Source organism: Dipteris shenzhenensis, chromosome 25, assembly GCF_047967505.1.
Source record: "Dipteris shenzhenensis isolate YYH24624 ecotype China chromosome 25, Dip_SZ_1.0, whole genome shotgun sequence".
NCBI lineage: Eukaryota > Viridiplantae > Streptophyta > Polypodiopsida > Gleicheniales > Dipteridaceae > Dipteris > Dipteris shenzhenensis.
Window position 1 is genome coordinate 21,593,753 of NC_141620.1, and position 21,044 is coordinate 21,614,796.

The 21,044-nt window shown below is 41.0% G+C and overlaps 1 protein-coding gene across 1 annotated transcript; it reads left to right on the plus strand.

Moving 5' to 3' along the window:
• Window positions 1-3,981: 3,981 nt before the first annotated feature.
• Window positions 3,982-13,616, plus strand: LOC147885601 (putative inactive cadmium/zinc-transporting ATPase HMA3; the record flags this gene model as incomplete). The annotated part of the gene is made up of 12 exons (XM_087396159.1): window positions 3,982-4,236; window positions 9,464-10,130; window positions 10,343-10,600; window positions 10,741-10,838; window positions 10,990-11,245; window positions 11,327-11,464; window positions 11,607-11,934; window positions 12,026-12,225; window positions 12,324-12,472; window positions 12,630-12,698; window positions 12,898-13,500; window positions 13,569-13,616. Coding segments are annotated over 12 exons (3,069 nt in total), but the record flags the coding sequence as incomplete, so codon positions are not given.
• Window positions 13,617-21,044: the final 7,428 nt, after the last annotated feature.

Consider the following 21,044-nt stretch of genomic DNA (forward strand, 5'->3'; position numbering starts at 1 on the left):
TCTCCCTGGTCCCAAACTTTTGCTAGCAATTGTGTCAATAAATCATGGAGCGAGACGACTAGTGGCAATTCAGTCGCATGTCCTGCAACAACAACAATCGGTCCAACACATCCGAATTTTTCTACCAACGGGCTAGAGGCACCCATTTATGATGAAAAAATAAAAGTCACAACAACGATAGTTAAGGGCCAATCCATTTTGGGTGTTCTCTACTAGATGGTGGCTCAGGTGCTAATATTCTACCAAATGCAATGTGTACGCAATTTTGCTTTAGCAATTGGGAACCCTCTCTGTTTGCAGCGTGCATGGTGGGTCAACGGAGGGTGCAACCTATGGACTTGAGTTGCGGTTAGATGATCACCATCACAGAGTTTACATTTATGATTGTAGTAGTCATCTTACGGATGGAAGATATTAGAGGATCTTGCTTGATGCTACTGGAAAGGCCTTGGCTCAACAAGCTCGAGTGAAGTAGGATTGGCATCTTGATTGAATCACCATCTACAAAGGTAAAGAAAATTTCAAAATGCCTGACTTAGCAAGACCTCTTACTTTAAGCTTTAATTGCAATATCTTTTTCTTCGTAAATCATGTATGCTTTTGTATTCTTTAAATTTAATATCACATGAATATACAAGTTAAGGAATCCAAAACCTTATGTTGAAAATGTATAACCAACAATCCAACTACTCATTTTCACACTTACACATTTGGTTTATTAGCATTAAAGCAACAAGGTCACTTTTTATAGCTTGGGATACAACCTAGAGCAAAAACACACCTGGAATCATTCAAAGAGGCTATCAATTTACCAAAGGGCATTTTTCTAGCACACCCCAAGTTTTCCAAGGGTATTAATAACTTAGGAAAATGTGAACCTCCTCTTATGCATTCACACTGTAGGTGTTTTTATTTCCCCAAAGTACATTTACAATTGCACATGGTTTTTCTTCTTCTTGTAGGGCATACATTTAAGGGTACAATCTTCCTCATCATGCAAGATGTATAAAGGGTTTTGTCCTTAGTTGGGTGAACACCTTATGAGCACGCATGATAGCCAAAGATCCTTTTCCCTATGTCAAGTTCACACTTCAATTAATAGAAAAGATTCTGATGACAATGATAATTTAATCATAGGCCTTAACTTTCTCATTGGTAACATAAACAAGTAGTGATCACTAAAAAAAATAACGCATATAGTATATTCTTATGTAATCATTAGATCTGTTGAAAAAAGGTTCCTTTGTAATATCCTTTTAGGTTTCCATAAAGGAAGAACTTCACTAGTACAAAAATAAACGCATTTTGATCGCCTTACGATTCTTGTGAACGATAGTTGGTATTCTAAAATTTTGAAGCAATGGATCAAACGTCGACCTCTTAAGGGTGAAAAAGCTCTCTACACACACACACACGTGTGCACGCATATACACACGCATCTACACATGCACGCACATAGGCACACATGCATGCACGCATCCACACGCGCACACACATTTGTACATATGTACACACGAACATACACGCACGTGTGCACGCACACGCATGCACACACACGCACGTGCGCGCGCACGCACACACACACACACACACAAGTTCACTTATACTTTAACATGTACAAACTTGGATTTACACTAAAGAGGAAAAGCTTAACTACATACTTGCCTTGAGTTTGAGTTTTCTAATGCCGAGTGTTCACTTGTTTCAGGTTTCGAATTTGGCATTCACTTGTGTGTTTTGAGCATTGGGTTTATGGTTCACTTTCGTTTGGGTTTGGGTTTGGGTTTGTGGGTTTGGGTTTGGGTTAGGGTTTACATGTTCAAGGTTTGATGCTTGGCTTGAATCCCTTATTGATGATAATCCAAGAGGTCCATGTTTTGTGCGGCATGGGCACGAAGCAATAGATCTCTTTCAATTGTGCATGTATGAGTGTGTATACATATGCATGCACATATACATACACACACATACATTTTATACCATATATGAATTTTATCTTTGGCCATGTGGGGTGTTTTCTAGTTTCTAATTCGTTCTCAACGTTGTTTATGCAACAAGGGGGAGCATTGTCCATCACAGGCGGTATGTTCTTGAAATATATTTCTCCCATTACGCAAGTGATGGGCCAAGTGATTAACATAAAGGCAAAGGATGGACAGCATTAATAAGGTAGGATAGGAGTTAAAAATTGGAGAGTGGCCCTCCAATGATGCCTTCCGTCATTTACACCAAGATACCGTTTTGAAGGGGGATTGCCCTCCATGGACATCTACCCAAAACATGTATGGCCCCACCCATGTATTGGTTGCATTGTGGATGCAAGTTATGAGAGACCTTGTGGGAGCAAGCCCCCGTGGGGTGAAAGGAATTGTTGAAGTGTGTTTGAATTTGGAGACTATCAAAAAATTGGATCATACTAAGATAGGTACCAAGCTTTTCTTTATAAGGGATTAGTTAGTAAAATTTTCAAATGGCTCAATTAACATATGTTGAACATGTATATAAAAAAATTAATGGAATATGCAAAGATCGAAGCATAGATGTAACTTGACAAATATTTACAATTCACATTGTGCATCAGGAAGCACTTAGGGGATGCTACGATGACACTTAGACTGTGACTAATATGACACTTTGTCTTTGGAGCCTAGTGAGGTATGAGGTTAGGAGCCATGTCCAAGGGCAGCAGGCTTTTGAATAGATTCCACGTGAGCCTTGGGGCTTGAGAGCTCAAGCACGACACTACATCTCTAGGTTGGTTTGCCAACATGTGGCGTTATCTCTAGAGCGTAATAAAGTTGACATTTAGTAATGAGATTCTAAGTCATTTCCAAGGGCACCATGGATGAAGCCCTTCAATGGATTCCCGGCATCTGAACATTGGAACCTCCCCCAAAGCAATTTACATTATATAAGAGTATGGCCATGCATCAACCATTAGGCATAAGCTCCAAGTCGGTTTGCCAACATGTGGAGTTATCTCTAGAGCGTAATAAAGTTGAAGTTTAGTTATGAGATTCTAAGTCATTTCCAAGGGCACCATGGATGAAGACCTTGAATGGATTCCCACTTGGGTCTTGGGGCCTTGAGCTAAGGTGGCACCTGAACATTGGAAACTCCACCAAAGCAATTTACATTATATAAGAGTATGGCCATGCATCAACCAGTAGGCCTTCCACCTACAAGCTCTTCTCTTCTTCCTTGCATTCATACCCACCTTAGCTATGGAGGCCACCTTAGATATGGAGACTCTGGTTGCTCCTCACCTCATTGCCCCCTCTACCAAGGTAGAGTATGTCCATATTCTGATCAACATTTGTGCTCTGCTTCTTCTGGTTGTGTTGAGTTGGTTTGCTGCAACATATGAATTGCTTACATATGTGCTTTGCTTCTTCTGGTTGTATTCACTTGGTTTGCTGCAAGTCCAATCCAGATGAATTGTTTACAATTGTGCTCTGCTTCTTCTGTTTATGTTCTCTTGGTTTGCTGCTAGTCCAAGCCAGATGAATTTATGTTCTCCTGCATCTGGTTGTGAATTCACTTGGTTTGCTGTGCTAGTCAAATCCAGATGACTTGCTTACTTTTGTGTTCTCCTTCATCTGGTTGTGGTCACTTGGTTTGCTGCTGCAATCCAATCCAGATGAATTTCTTACATTTATGTAGAGACGGCAGTTTCTCCATTCGGTTTTCTCGTGTTGGGTTGCTGGAAGTTGAACCTTTTGCGGCAGTTTCTTCTTTCGCTCTAAGCATTTCTGTCGAATCGGCGGTTTTTCCTTTCGGTTGTCTCGTGTTGGGTTGCTGGAAGTTCAACCTCTTGCAACAGTTTCTTCTTTAGCTCTCATCACGAAAGCTGAAAGGCTGCAATCCACTCACCTGCATTGATTGATTATACTATACTGACGGTGTTGATGAAATTGTGTGTTCTTGTAGAACTATTTCTAAGGCCGTCTTATATTGATTCTGCCTAAACTTCCATTGTGATCTTTGCTTATCTTGCAGACCCATCAACCGCATTACAACGACGATCACTTACTCGTATTCGAAGGTGGCAAATTCTCTTACGTTTTGGTTCCGCCCCTGCTCCCTCTTCAAAGCGAGAAGCCCGAGCTCTGCTTTACAGATCACAACAAAGATGTAGGAGATCCTAGAAAGGAGCAATGTTGCCTCCGAGAAGGTGGTCATATCCACGCACACTTTCATCGCGGAGAGTTAATGGAAGACGTGCTTTTGGAGGAGGTAAAAATGCTGGAGGAGGAAATTCTGTTTTTGTCCGTGTTTGCGCGGCAACTTGGCAACGATGAGAATCAAGGAATGAATGAATAAACGCAGGAAGCGAACCCACTTGCAGCGTGTCTCGTCAACTTTCCTCCCGGCAAAGTTCTCGTCGCAGCTTGAGAGTTAGAAAAGTCGCGCTCGCAATTGGTCCGTAGGTCCAAGTCTTCCTTGTGTATCTTTAAGAGGCTTTAGACGTTGACATGTCTCCACCCCGCTTGCAGCAAGTATCAGCAGTTCATCCTTGTAGGCCGATTATAGGCCACGCAACTAGCCCCAGGGCAGTGGCTGTGAACAAGAAGATGCAAGGTGGAAGATGTTCTAAGGAAGAGGGAGAGGGAAAAGCTAGACAATAAAGTAAGAAATTTCAACCAGGAAAAAGATCTGGAGCTAAAAGGTTTCTAGCTTCTTCACATCAATGAAATCTTACGAATGATAATTGCTAAGGGAGAAAACTGCGATGGCTGGGGGCTGGAGGTGAAGAAAAATAAGGAGGTACATGAGCCCCCTGAAATTGGGGTCGAGTTTCTTCCAAAATGAAATTGGGCATTCTAGCAGGGTCAAACATGGAAGGGAATAAGCCATCTATGAAGGAGCCCAATAGTTCCCCCCAAAAATAGTATGGGCATAGCTAATGACCCATTAAAGATTACTTTTGAAGGAAATTGTGATGAATTTAGCAAGAGCCCATAGACTCTTAGCTGGATCAACAAAATGTGCAAACTGAAAGTTGGTACGTGTGGCAATCTAGATCAACGTTTATTTTGGTGAATGAACTGAACTTAACCTATAGTTATAGGTTGTGAAAATATAACCAGTCCTTTTCCCCATGACCAATTAATTTATTTTAAAAGTCAGTCTTACGGGGTGGACAGCAAGACGTTTGACCGAGTGAAACTTCAGACACTCTAGGCAACCAATTGGTCCAAAGAAGTAACACATGTTACGATTCATTCCCTAAAGCCACTGAAGAATGATGGCATATGAATAAGTGAGTAGGTCTTGGGATTTATGTGCATGCTGATGTTAATCGGGTGGAGGGTGATGAAGCTATGGTCTATGTATTATGGCTACCGAGCCTTTGAAACGCTGTAATTCCTAAGGGGGGATCCACCTCACCCACTAGCCGATCATATCAATGAATCATCAAATGTCGTTTGATCTTCATAGTTGAGATCCTCTGGTGAAACTTGTGCTAGTGTCCCATAGTAAGGAAACCTCCTTATAAAATCGATAACTTGTGCACAAAGTATAAGATAATTTAGAAAATATCTGATGATAAACGTTGTAATTAGCAGGTTTTGCAGTGAATTTGCTATCAATTTTGTTGCAAAGTATATGCTGTTCTTCCCATTTTATGCTAAAGATTGCTTGTGGTGTCTGGACTATGCAATTGGTGGCCTGAAGCTACCAGTCAAGGATCAGAGCTAAGGTGGTATTATTTGAAAAATTATCAAATGACTCCATCGTTCTTCAATGTATGCAAGAACATGAAGCCTTTTGTCAACTGATGATACAATATTCATCATGAACGGATGGAGAGCCTGTGATGTATTGAGCATATGCGTGGAGTGATCCTGTCGTGCCTCTGTCAATTATTAGTGCTTAGAGAGCAATTCCCTTTCAATACAGTGGCAGGTCGCCTTGCTGTGAGAATCTGCATTTTTGGCTCTTTGGGACCACCTGAGATCACTATCTTTCGTGTGTACCAGAACCTTGGGATCATTGGTTTGAAGTCCTAGAGAGTGGCCGAAAGAAACCTTATCAAGTCACATGCCAAGTCCGCCTCAATGTTGCTACATCATTGGCTAACCATGGGTTGCTAGTAGCTAGTTCTAGGGTTAGGGAAGAACCTAGAGGGTGAAGTTATCAATCCAGGGTGTAAGGCCCTAGGGCTAAGGTCTAGAAATACCATCTGGATTAGAGGTCTAAGAGCCAAAAAGCATTCATGATGTATTTAGCCTTGGCCTAAGTTTTATATTGGCATGCATGATGGGCATTCATTGTTCAGTACCTAGGTTGTGGATCTTGGCTATAGGCATGGCAGGCTGGCAAGCTAGTTCGATGGCTTCCTTGTGGATGGGACATTCATGGTATGAGACATGGATGTCTTTTGAACTAGTGTCAGGCCATAGACCTTATTCCTGACTTCTATGTGCTCGAGGGTGAGCTGGAAGCGCTCTATGAGTGGGTGGTGAGTTTTAGACTGTGATTCATGTGGTTCAGTTGCTAGTCGCTGTTTCTGTGAAGATGATCATGGTAGCTGACTTGAGGAGGAAGTTGTATCAGTGGTATCAGAGCGAGAAATTTCCCAAGAGAATCGGAGTGGAATGGATGCACCTGTTTGGTTGAGTGGTTATGTCTTTAAAGATTGCTCCTTGTGCTTTGGAAGGAAAAAGAGAGCTTTTCTTTTAGACTTGTTATTGGCTCTTTGTGAGAACTTTCTTTCATGTCAGTTTGTCATGTGGAAGAGATCTAGTGCATGAGAAGGGTGAAAAGTAGAGGGGAAAACTGAAGGGAAGAAGGAAAGCCATGAGATCTTTCAAAGAGAGGCTAGAGAATACGTTGAGGAGATATATCTCAAGACAACAACTAGATTTGCAAAGGTACATCCCAATGCTGGAGCCCAAGATTGTTCTAGGCCATAACTTAGTTATGCTTACTTTAGTCTTAACTCTTTGTTAATCCTAGACTTGAGGAGACATGGAATTGCAGGGAATTAGATAATTCTTGTAGGGTATGCATAGGTTCTTGCTATGTGAAAAAAGGCTATCAGAATTGTCAAAGTAGAGCATGATGAAATCTGATAGCGACATCTTCTGATGGGTCTTCAAGAATTGGGATATAAGGATGTGTGTATTGATGCTCGTAGACTATATTTAGATTTTGAAAGTATCTTATGATATCCCCAGGATACAAGATTTGATTTACCCTTTGATGATCTATTCTCTCTCGTTTTTAGATATCATCCACTTCTCTTCTCTGTGGCACAAGAAAGAAATATGTTGATATTTTGTAGATGAATTTGTTGAAAATAGACCTACACTTCTCTGTAGCATAGCACAGCTAATGTAACATGAAGATTTAACCAATGTCTTCGCAATCACCAATTGAGAACACAAGACATCTAGTTCGGAAGATATGCCAAGGTACAACACCCACACTATGTCGCTTCAATACATGCGTACACATAAGAAGGTAGAAAACACTAGCAATTCTGGGAGAGAGAACACTCGGAAGTTCAGCTCAAAAGATCTGACAATAAATGTAGTGCTGTCATCAGAATGGCTGAATCTGACTCAGATTCTTTCTTCTTTGCGCACACACTTTTTTTTTTTGGTAATATCCAGTGCAGTATATTTATATGCTCATAAATTTACATGATGGGAGGTCTCCGAAATGGAGAGTATCCCAAAGATCGGAAACATAAAAAGAAAAGCTCTATGCAAGAAGCATCCATATCACCTTCATGGCAGGCATCATATAAGGATTGCCGCAATGAGGCTCAGAAAGATTCATATGACTTGTGAATCTGCCGACCCAAGTATGCCAAATTATGCTCACTCCAGATTGTCCAAAGAGCCCAATATCTCACCCAAGAGAGAAATAGTGAGTATTGAGACAAAGACCTCGTAAATCTGCCAAAGAGCCAGAAATGTTTCCCAAATTTGTGACTCGGAAAACGGAGCCGAAGATAATCTGAAATTCTCCTGAGGAGGATCCTAGAACACGGGCAGTGCCAAAGCAAATGAAGAACAGTCTCTGAAGGAGCCTGACATCTTAAACATGTGGATGGTGCAATGCGACGTTTAGCAAGTGTGACCCCCACTGACAATGTGCTTGTCGTACATCTCCAAAGAAAAGGTCTTTGTTTCAATGGCATTTTACACTTCCATAACATCCCGAGATTCTTCCACCACCATGAGAGGGGCTTCCTTATATGCCACAGAGAATTAGCATATTGCTGAATCCATGGAGCAGGCTGAAGAAGCGTGTAGGCTTTGATGGAGGTTAAGGCAGGAAGAGGAACATGATGAGTGCATGTAGCAGAGGGTTGCAATTGCCAATCCGTAAGCCTGTTTGTGTCCTCCACAGGAGGAACAGGTAGAAAAGGATGTAATAAATCAGCAATTTTCTTCCTTATAGACCTATGATGCATTCCCAATGCATAGGAAGCAGTGGCCTGAGGAAAAGATAAGACATAGCCCTGATCATCTACCACATCATGTATGTATCTGATTCCCAATTTCATGAGATTGTATGCCCGAACAGGTTCCTGTAAAGTGAGTGGAATGTCAAAGATGGCACTCTAATGAATACTTTCTCTCCTCATTGAGTTTGTCCCCAAGCAATTATCAGGAGCCCATTTGACCTTAGAAAGTACTTGTTTCCAGTCAAGTATCAGGGCAGTAGAGAAAGGACTGCCAGGTATCTTTCCTACAAATCTCCCAATGACAACCTCCCAATGATCAGTAATCCAATGACCATAAGCACAAGTCCTCATGTTGACACACATGGATGCTAGCATACAAGTCCATGGCTGTTGTTGGCGGAAAAAAGTATGCAGCATAGTCGCCTTCTTTGCGCACACACACACATACACTCACACTATCACACACACACACACACACACACACCCCTCCCTATCTAGCCTTACCCCGAAACTAAGCTTACCTTACTAGACCTCACTCCTCCTTTCATACACATTAATATGGCTCTTGGCTACATGGTTGCTGGTCTATATCTCTGTAGTTTACAGCTTAGCGCTGTTATAGACTCCATGCCTGCTGCACCTTGTTAGAGGTTGTCTTCAAAGAGATATGTGCTAAATGAAAATGTGGTTTTGATAAATGCCAGCACATTGCTGGATATTATCAAATGTAGTATTTATCCAAGCAGCCTTCTGTTACATTCTCAGCCTTAATAGAATCTCGGTCTCATATCTGTCTCTACCGTGCTAGCCAGTAGGTTCTGTTAAGGTTTGGGTTTCTTTGATGTTCTTCTTTTTCTACTTTTGAAGTGAATAGTCTAGTCCTATTCTTCTAATTGCTGTCAAAGTATGTTCCTGTATGCTCGGATGTCGTCGTAGCCTCTCACCCACACACATGGGACAACCTTGTGACTATGAAGTATGAAGAGGACTATTTTAAGATCTCTTCAACCTGTAACTGATTTTTTTTAAATGTTTTAGTGTATGGAAGAAGCAGGATGTGCCATTCCTATGCCATGGGACTTACGTGGTCCATGCTTTAAGGATCTTTTTGATGAAAAAGACCATTTACACAAGGAAGACTGTGGCCATGATCAAATTGCCCATGGAGATCACTTTGACTATTTGGTACCTATGAGTGATGGTTCATTTATGCTGAGCCATGCGTATGTCACTGATGATGGTGCATCCCAGTTTATCAGTCACGGGCGTCTTGTGAGAGTTGGAGAATCTTATGGAAGACTGAAAAAGTGTGCTAGACAATTGTTTGATCTTTTCTCCTATGAGGCTCCACAAGTTGAAGCCCATGATGATGCTATTCCAGCCGATACATTGTCTAAAGACTTCTGTTCCAGTGCTTCTGTGGGAAATCAGCTTTCAAGCGATAGCACTTGCTCTTTGTTGCGACCATTTGATCTAGAGAAACCAATTCTGGAAGGAGGGGCTGTAAAGTTGAACATAAGTACTGAAGGGGGACCTTTGCAGAGGACTACCATAGATGTTTTGGGAATTTGCTGTCCTGCAGAAGCTCCTTTAGTGAAGAAGATTTTGGAGCCTCTGCCTGGAGTTCAAGACATATCAGTCAACGTTGTAGCCAAAACTGTGACAGTATGCCATGATCCACTGGTAACTTCAGCTGCACGATTAGGTAGCTATCTTTGTCTTTCCAGCCTGGCAAGTGGTCATGTATACTTATCACTTTTTGTAGCTTGAATTGCTTTTCATTTTGAAATTGTGCTACGTCATAGTCGCGTAATTTTTACAAAATTCATGGCTAATGTGTTTTTCAAATTTGGAATTGGACAAGAATGTTAAGGAAGATCAATTAGAATCTGATATTTGATTTGTGTGTAAATCCAGTGAAATGTTTGAATGATGCAAGGCTAGAAGCCAGTATTCATCACCCTGGGGAGTGGAAGGAATCCCACAAATGGCCTAGTCCCTATACATTGGCTTCTGGCTTATTGGTGACAATAACCTTTTTCTCCTACATATACAGTCCATTACGATGGGTCGGTTTAGGTGCAGTGGCAGTTGGCATACCACCCATATTTTTGAAAAGTGTGGTCTCATTGCGACGCTGGAGATTGGACATTAATGTCCTGATGCTCATAGCAGGCAGGTTCCTTTCTTAAGGATCCATAGCAAGATCTTATACTTAAGCATATCCCTTGAGGCAAGGTGTTCTCGACTTCTGCATCAAAAGAGGATAATATGTTGGAGTGATGACTGTGTGATTGTATCTGTGTGTGTCGCAGTTGGTGGTGCTGTTGGTCTCAGAGATTACTTGGAAGCAGGGTCCATTGTCTTTCTATTCACACTTGCAGACTGGCTTGAGTCACGATCCAGTGACAAGGTGATTTCAAAGCCTGGAAGTACTCATTCTCTTCCTGCTGATATATATCTTGAATATGTTTTTTCCGTCAACAAGGGTATTTCAAAGTCTTCAAGTACTTATTTCTTTGTCTTCCTCTTCAAAGATGACATGATGCTACATGTATGGGCAGGCTCGATCAGCCATATCGTCTGTCGCAAGTTTAGCCCCGCAGAGTGCTGTTCTTGCTGACAATGGAATGAAAATTCCAGTGTCCGAGGTTGAAATGGGGACAAAACTTTCTGTGAAAGCTGGAGAGCTTATACCAATTGATGGCATTGTGATCTCTGGAAAAAGTTTAATAGATGAGAGCAGTTTGACCGGTGAATCGTTACCTGTAGAGAAAGAGGCTGGAGCAAGTGTATGGGCTGGAACAATGAATATGCAAGGTATGTTAGTTTCAAAGACATTGGAAATGTTCAGGTGAACCATCAGGTAAACTAACCTGAAATTGGTGTCTTGTTTGTCAGGATTTATTTGTGTCGAGACTACTGCCTTGGCTGAGGATTCTGCAGTATCGAGGATGGTCAGGTTAGTTGAGGAAGCTCAAACTCAGCGCTCTCACATGGATCTGTTGGTGGACAAGTTTGCAAAATATTACACTCCAGGTGAGATAGAATTTTTGGAAGTTTCAGCAGACTGGCTTGATGGTGATGGGGTCCTCTTGCTTCTGAACTTAGTTCTGGGGTTCTCTCAGGAGCCAAGGGAGGCTGGTTCTATGATTTTAATGGATGTTTCTTTCATGTGCAGTTGTGGTGATTGTTGCCTTAGCAGTTGCTACCATTCCTTTGTCTGTGCATGCCCATAACATGCGGCACTGGTTATACCTAGCCCTTGTTCTCCTTGTGGTGGCTTGTCCCTGTTCTCTGGTAATATCAACACCTATGACCACAACTTGTGCAATTGCTCGAGCTGCTCGAATGGGTCTTATTGTTAAAGGTGGTAGCTGTCTAGAGGCTCTTGCAAAGCTTAAAGTTGTTGCAATGGACAAGACAGGGACTCTAACTGAGGGGCATTTCCAAGTGGCAGAGGTGTTGCCTCTGAGTAGTAACACAGGCTTGCAAAAACTCCTTTACTGGTAAATCAACCTTTAGACAGATCTGAACTTAAGATTGTTTTGATGAAGAAACTTGGGTATTCGACTCATTTTGTTTGATTCTGTTTTGAAGGGTTGCATGCATTGAAAGCAAATCAAACCACCCAATGGCCTCAGCACTGGTCGCGCATGCAAAGTTGCATGGTATTGAACCCTCTGGTGATGTTGAAGACTTTACAATACTGGTTGGAGAAGGTGTCAGTGGTATAGTCGATGGGCATAAAGTTGACATTGGGAATGACCGCCTAGCAAGCCGGCTCCTTTGGACTGAAGGTGTGACTATATTGCTTTTGTCAAAAGGTGAGAGTAAGATCTGAGACATTGGTTCTTTCTTTGAATCTCAATATTAATATATGTTCTGTAATCTGTAGCTGAAAGAACCGAATCAACAATGCTGGAAACTTGGAGAAGCCAGGGGCGGACTATTTGCTGGGTTGGTGTGGATGGCAGGCCTGTAGGAATTTTGTGCGCTGGGGATCAACTTCGACCAGAAGCACTTGAAGCTGTCAGTAACATGAGGGTAAGACTGTGCTTGATTTTTTCCTTTTCCAAACTACTAAGGATCGACAGCTACTTGCTTCCGAGACCCTCCTCCAACTAGAAAAACTTTAGAAATGAAATACTGCCTTTCCGAGGAAATTGATTCTCCATTGTTTGAATACAAAATGTGTGGCCAGAACTTGGGTCTTCGGATTGCCATGCTTACCGGAGACAGTGTGGCTGCAGCAAATGCTGCATGCATGAAGGTAAATGGGAACCATTGATTTGCGAAATCACTAGTTTCATTACTATGAATTCTTAACAAATTAGCCTTGGAAAGACCAGGGACCAATCATCCTCTTGGAACTGTTCACTCAATAGATTAAAATGTGGTGCATATAGATGCTTTTTTCTTCCAGCTAAAAGAAAAATATTTTCAAAAGTCTGCCGCTTGCTTTGTCGCAGTTGGGGGAAATAGAAGTGCATGCTCAATTGCTTCCTGAAGACAAAGTGGAGGTGCTTAAGAAATTGAAAACTATGGGGATGACTGGTATGGTTGGCGATGGTATAAATGACGCTCCAGCTTTAGCTGCTGCAGATGTTGGTATTGCTATGGGTGTTGCTGGTTCAGCAGTTGCAATGGAGACTGCTGATATCGCTCTTATGACAAATGATCTCAGAAAGCTGGCAGCTGCCGTGGAGCTTAGTCGAAGGGTCCACAGAAAGATCCAACAGAACGTATTTGTATCAGTTACAGTAAAGGTGCTTGTTATTGCTCTTGCTATGGCAGGGTATGCATCGCTATGGGGTGCAGTTGTTGCAGATATGGGTTCTTGTCTCGTTGTAATTTTCAATAGTATGCTCTTGCTAGGTAGGCATAAAGGACATATATGTGGTCCTCACAGTTCTAGTAGCCATAAACACAATCATAAACACAGTTGTAGTAGCCATAAACACAATCATAAACACAGTTCTTGTAGCCATAAACATAATCATTGCGATAAGCAATGTGACAAAACATTGGAGCGTCGAGCAAGTTGCTTGAAGTCAAGATTTCCAGGCAGTTCGGTTTGCTGCAAATCAAGAAAAGATGAGGCGGCCGTAAGGCCACAGGATGGTGGCTCTTGTGTGGACAGTTGTGCGTCAACGACATGCTGTCAACTCAATGGCAAGAGCTCAAGTAGTGGAATAAGAAAAAGACTCTGCCAGAAAGATGGCTGCTCAAAGAATTGCCAAGATATAGATTGCTGTTCTACCGTGCTTACCATATCTGAGGGTGGAGCAGGTTGTTCGGCGCCAAGGTTTCCTGACAGTTCAGTTTGCTGCAAATCAAAAAAAGATGAAGGGCTTGTAAGACCACAGGATTGTAGCCATGGACAAGATCATCTTGTGAGCAGTTGTACGACAAAAGCATGTTGTGAAGTAAATGGTCAGAGATCAAGCGGAATAAGGAGATTGTGCCAGAAAGACACCTGTACAAAGGGCTGCCAAAATTTTGACTGCTCTTCTACTGCAGCTACCATGTCTGAAGCCAAAGCTAATTTTTCGGAGCCAAGGCTTTCTGGCAGTTCAGTTTGCTGCAAATCAAGAAAAAATGAAGGGGCATTAAGGCCTCATGATAATAGTTGCTACAACAATCATCAAGAAGTTCAAGATAATCATGGGCAGTGTGTGGTTGGAAAGTCACAGTACCAAATTGTTGACTGCTCTTCTACTGTAGCTACTATACCCGAGCGTAATGTTGCTGAGCTTGAAAATCCTTGCTTGGGAATTGCAGGTAGCTCCAAACTATCTTGTGGCAGCGAAAAGCATAATCATTTTCATCAAGCAACCTCTTGTGGCATTGGAGTCAGGGATACTTGTTGCACAGATGATAATCTATGCGCCAAATCTCATGTTTCTGGGACCAAGAGTACTTGTTGCACCGATGATGACTTATTTGGCTCTGAAACTCGGAATAAATGTTGCAAAACCGAAATCTCGTGTGCTAGTCCTAGAATTCTAGGCAGTTTGGTTTGCTGCAAATCAAGAAAAGACGAGGGCGTGGTAAGGCCACAACATGATGGCTCGTGTGTGGACAGTTGTGCGTCAAAGACATGCTGTCAACTCAATGGCAACAGCTCTAGTAGTGGAATTACAAAAAGACAGTGCCAGAAAGATGACTGCTCAAACGATTGCCAAGATATAGATTGCTGTTCTTCAGTGCTTACCATATCTGAGGGTGCAGCCGGTTGTTTAGCACCAAGCTTTCCTGACAGTTCGGTTTGCTGCAAATCAAAAAAGGATGAAGGGGTTGTAAGACCACAGGATTGTAGCTATGGCCAGGATCATTTTGTGAGCAATTGCATGGCAAAAGCATGTTGTGAAGTGAATGGTCAGAGCTTAAGCAGCGGAATAAGGAGATTATGCCAGAAAGACACCTGTACAAAGGGCTGCCAAAATTTTGACTGCTCTTCTACTGCAGTTACCATATCTGAGGCCAAAGCTAATTTTTTAGAGCCAAGGCTTTCTGGAAGTTCAGTTTGCTGCAAATCAAGAAAAAATGAAGCGGCATTAAGGCCTCATGATAGTAGTTGCTACAACGATCATCAAGGAGTTCAAGATTATCATGGGCAGTGTGTGGTAGGAAAGTCACAGTACCAAGTTGTTGACTGCTCTTCTACTGTAGCTATCGTACGGGAGGGATTAGGGACTGGACGTAATGTTGCTGAGCTTGAAACTCCTTGCTTGGGATCAGCAGGTAGCTCCAAACTATCTTGTGGCAACGAAAAGCATAATCATTTTCATCAAGCAACCTCTTGTGGCATTGGAGTTATGGATACTTGTTGCACAAACGATAATCTATGCGCCAGCTCTCCTGTTTCTGGGTTCAGGAGTACTTGTTGCACCAATGAGAACTTATTTGGCTCTGAAACTCGGAATAATTGTTGCAAAACTGAAACCTCGTATGCTGGCTCAGTAACCAGGAATATTTGTAGCACAGATGAGATTGAGTCTCATGGACATTAGTTTTGGCAGTAATTCATGTTCCTATTATAATGCATCTGATAACAAGAACGATAATAGATTCTGCCCAACAACATAACAAGAAGTCAAGGGAAAAATGAAGTCTGAGGCAATGACTGAAGGCTGCAAAATGTGCTTTGTCAAAGATAACAGCTCTCAGGGATGTGGGTACTTCTTGTGAGAGAAGTTAGTACAGCACAGAAGCGTTCCATGGAAGATTTCATTCTGCAATGTCAAGGGCATACAAGGGCATAGAACTATTTGCTTATCTTAAGAGCTGTGAATTCTATTTGCTTATCTTAAGAGCTGTGAATTACTTGATCCTATTTGCTTATCTTAAGAGCTGTGAATTACTTGATCCTATTTGCTTACCTTGTAAAATTACCCTCATTGGAGTGCCAAGAGCCAAACACGTATGTGTCTTAATCAAGTATCCTCTGCCTCCAAAATGCAAAATCCTTTGTCAGGCTCTACTTTCTCTTTTGCAGTCTCTCTCTCATTTTCGTTTGTACAAAGATGAGCAATTCAAAGTGAAGTTGTATTTCAAGTTTTACTTGAATCTCTTTATAAAATTTGGCTTTTCGGGGTGGGGGGCAGTCTTGCTCTCAATTTCGTATGTACAAAGATCAGCAATTCAAAGTAGTGTAATTGTATTTTCTTACAAGTTGCCATGCATTTACTTTGAATCGTTTTATAAATTCAGACACCCATTTGGTTTTTGGGGGTGGGGCTTGTAGCAATGGCTAAAGGTTGGGAACGGGGCTACAACATGCCTAACAAAGAAACTTGATGGGCCCAACCTCTAGCCGTGGCTAGAGGTTCAAGAAGGAGCGTATGACATGAGCAGTAGCGTAGGCTCAACACAATTAACCTTTACCTATAATTTGAGGTCGAGGAGGGCAGTTATGCACACATGACTAGTAGCTTAGGATTGTCCTAGCTAACCTCTAGCCATAGGGTGGAAAGTTGAACACGATCAAGAGCCTAGGCTCAACAAATCCAAGGGGCTTACTACATGAACACTAGCATAGGTGAAGTAGTGCCAACTTCTAGCCACACCTAAAGGTTGGGGAGGGTCCAATACATGAGCAACTAAGGCTTGTCCCAGCTAACCTCTAGCATAATAAGGAACGTTGGACATGATCGAAAGTCTAGGCTCGATAAAGCCAAGGGGCCACTAGCATAGGCATAATAGTGCGAACTTCTAGGCACAGCTAAAGGTTGGGAAGGGGTTAAAGTTCTTGAGTAGCAACTAGGCTCAATGGGGTTAACCTCTAACCATTGCTAGAGATTGAAGTGGGATTGTAGTACACGAGCAAAAGCATAGGCTCCATCAAGCCAACATCTAGCCATTGGAAGGAATATGATAACATCTAAAAGAATGACTTTAACATGTCTTCCAAAGATTTATTGTAAGATTGTAAAATCATTACATTTTGCAAATGAGATGTCACTTTGCACAATGGATTTGCAAAAGTAATACCAAAATTGCCATTTTTGGGAGGTTTTTCGACCCTTATGTAAAAACATACTAGAGAGACCTTTTACAAATCCCAACAAATGTGATTGGAATTCAAAATCTTGAAAAGAACTATTATGGCATAAAACATGAAGATTGTGTCACCAAATGAGCTACTTCACCAAAATCAATAGGGCATGAAACTAGATTCTTTCACGATTTAGGATATTACAAGCCTAGAAAGAGAAGATCTTATCTGATAATAAAACACCATCTTTTGGAAATCTTGTTGTGGAAGAGACAATGAAGATTAAACTACTTAGTGCAACATGAGTGCACTTTCAGTCTTACCTATTATTCTCCCTTTTGTGTTCATGTCTTTGCTTTAGTCTATTGAATATGTAATTCTTTGGCATTTGAATGGATCATGTCAGCTTAAGTTTGATTTAAAATTTTAACTTCCTTAGAACCAATCTGCCAAGTGCCAGAGCATTATTAGTCCCTTATCTTGTTTGTTCGTTATCTCATCCTCCCAAGTGGAGTCTTGGGTGCCAATGGTGCTAACCTTAAGCTATTCTACTCTCTTTTTGGCCTGCCAATGGGTAAAATATAGTAATCACTCGAGTTGTTTAGTGAAAGTGAAAATTCCGAATTGTTTTATTTTCATTTGCATTTTTATGATTGGGCTAAAGTTCCACTTGCTATTCGCATTCCTTTAAATCCTATGTCTTGCTATTTGTAGACCTCTCTCTCTCTCTCTCTCTCTCTCCTCTTCTTTTTCTTCTGTCTCTCTGAGCTTCCAATTTGCTCCCTTTTCTGTGCACCAATCTCGGGCAGGCCTCATGAATGAAATTCACCTTGTTTCCTTGTTTTTCAATCCTCTCCTTTTTCTTCTTTGAACTCCTTGTCCCAATGTACACCTCTCACACACACACACACACACACACACACACACACACACACACACACACACACACACACACACACACACACACACACACACACACACACACACACACAGAGGCGCCCGCCCTCGCACGGGGCACAAACACACACATGCATGCATGCACACAATTGTTGATGTCGTGAAGTACTTATTGTGATGATAATGCTTTTGTATAAGGATTTCAATGCTATTCCATCACATTATGGAGCAATTTTCTTACGGCCCTTGTTAGAGTTGTCTCAAACGTCCACCTCTCATGTAAGTTACCCACCTTTAATGAGTGCCTAATGTAAGACCCCCATATTAAGAGAAGCCATGATGGGCATTGGATATTAGGAGGGTCCCCAGTTTAGACACTCGAAGTCGAATATGAGATTGCTATGTGGACGTGAAATTTAAACCTATCCATTTAAAAACATCATAGTTTCATATAGATTTTTGTTTTGGGGATAATTTCAAAAATTCTAAAGTCAAAAAAATCATTGATTTTTAAAATGAAATCTCTAAAAAGAAATAGGTAATTTTAAAACGTTGACAATTTAATTTTTTAATAAGATCCACTTTGTGATGCATATTTATTTGTTATAGATTAATATTTATGACTTTGGGCAGACTGTAAGATTGTTTGCTTAAGAATTCCTATTTTCATAGAATCCATGACTTACTGTATAAGGTATGATGAACACTTTAGTGAATTTAGAACTACATATTGAGACAATCTACAAATACTCTCACAGGGAGACTCTCTTTGAGATGAGAAGCACTATATGTTTCAAAGATGTTCTTCATTGAATTAATCAATGTTACCTTAATCTCTTTGCCCTCCTACAAAGAGAGTTTATTATAACACTTTATTGTAATCTTTAAACTTGAAACTTTGGACAATTTACATTTGGAAGCCTTCATCAATTAGATATTTTAACTATGCGTTTTAAACCCAAAAGAATTAAATTAAGTTTAAAGAGGAGGCCTATTATCTTAAAATGATAAAACAATGATATGGAAATTTGAAGACAAACATTTTTATATAAATAATTATAATCTTTAAAACTACAATTAGTATTAATTAACATACTTCAATTTTTATTTAAAATCATTTAGCAGATTTTGGGCTCCAGGCACACACTCGGGCTTAGCTAAAACACCCCCGCTGTGATACCAGTTGAGAGACCTCAACAATGGAAGCAGAATGGAAGAAGGTGTGAGAGAGGGAGAGCCAGAAGAGAAAGCCGCACAAGTTTTGGTGATTGTAAAACACCCTAATCTTCTATGTCATCCATATATATATGTGTTTGAGTATCGTACATAACCGGGGTTAAGGCACAGTGGCCTTTAACCCCCACAAGATTAATGCCATGGTGTCGACATTTGAGGCGCATAACATAGCTCCAATTTAGAGCTTTATTATTTTCCATTCCTCTACCTAAGCAACATCAGTTGCAAAAGATCTTATGGATCATTGCCATTCTTGGGAGAACATGATATGGTAAGTTCTATATAACTTTGCTTAGTAGTTTTTACATGCTGAGATTTATTTTAACACATTTCAATATATTATAATGTTTGCTTTCATTGATTTGATTAATAGGGTGAAGACCCAATCTGAAGCATAAGTTCCTCTGAGTGGTTTTGGAGCAAAAAAAGGGCGGCTTTTTATTATTTTCATGTTCCTTTCAATAGAGTGAGAGTCCGGAATGACTTGTAGAGGCAACCATTGCTTGCTTTTGGTGTCCACTGCACTTCAGGAGTTCAAAAACTCCTTCATTCTTGAATTTGGGATCAATTCATTGGATTTCTGACCACTGTCTCTCCTTTAACGTTTTTCTACCAGTGTGTTAGAACTCAAGTTTGAAGCAACCATTCGCAGATCTGTCAGTTCTGATGGACTCAGGAGGTCTTAAAACTTCTATTCTGCTCATCATTCGCACTCGAGTGGTGTTTACAAACACGTCTGTTTGCAAAAAACGTTTTTTGGTCCGTGGGTTAGACTCGGTGATTGGGACCACGGTTTCCAAAACTGTCTGTTGCATTGTGTTCTGAAGGCCCAAAAGCCCCTACTTGACAGCTCTTGCATAATTCCGTGGATATTTGGAGAAGTTTCGTCTCTTTGAGATGTTGAATCGTCTGTTTCTCTGTCAAAAATTCATTCAAAGGTTCAAACCTTTGATTTCTTAATTATAGGTCAATTGCAAGGGTTGTTGACTCCCCATTTCCCATTCATTGGTTGGGATTTTGGAGTTCCAACAAAAGAGAGATATTTCCAGATTGTCTTGCTGAGTCCAATTATACAGTGGCGCCCATGTTTTAAGGCATCTTAGGTTATGTTTTCACTAGCGGTCATTACCGTAGGGCTGTGATTTTTTGGATATACCTTATGCAGATTACTCTGATTGTAGTCTGAGCCATGGTGCGCTCATTCGTGGTTTGCATTAGGTTGTAGTGGATGCTTTACAGGCCATTCGGATGCATTGCAATCCTTGTTAGATGCACTGATAGGCCCAGATTTTCTATGGGATTATTTATTGATTGACGTTTAGCACACAGATGCTATTTTATGATGAAGAAAGCTTCGAACATTGCAGCTGATGCACTCATAGTGCTATGCTCTCTTGGATGAGACATTATTGATGCTTATTCTCATGGACGATGTTTATTCTTGAGGCATTTTGCTCTTATTGGCATTGGGTTTTCCATTGTTTTTTCATTGCAGGTTGACATTTTCTTTTGGGCCATATTTGCTCATATGGATGCATAGTATATGCACATGAGTCAAATGCATTTTGATGCTTTGAGCCTTGAGTTTTTGGTAACAATATCCTTCATTAAGGCAAACATATTTGGGTGCACCTAGTATTTGGTGCGATTTCTCTCTTGCAGGTACTAGCATTTGGGATTTTGCTTTATTTGCATCATGGCATCCTCTTCCATGCCTGAAAAGGAGTTTTTCAGCATTTAAAAGTTTCATGGGACAAACTTTTCTTTGTGGAAAGAACAGATAAGGGATGTCCTTATTCAAAAGAAGCAGATTAAACCCTTGGCAGGGATTGAAGCTAAGCTTACAGATATGTCTGAGGATGATTGGAATGAGTTGGATGCATTAGCAAACTCTATTGTTAGACTTCATCTTGCAGAGTCAGTTTATTTCACAGTTGTAAATGAGCAGACTATAGAAGATTTGTGGAAGAAATTATGTGCCACTTA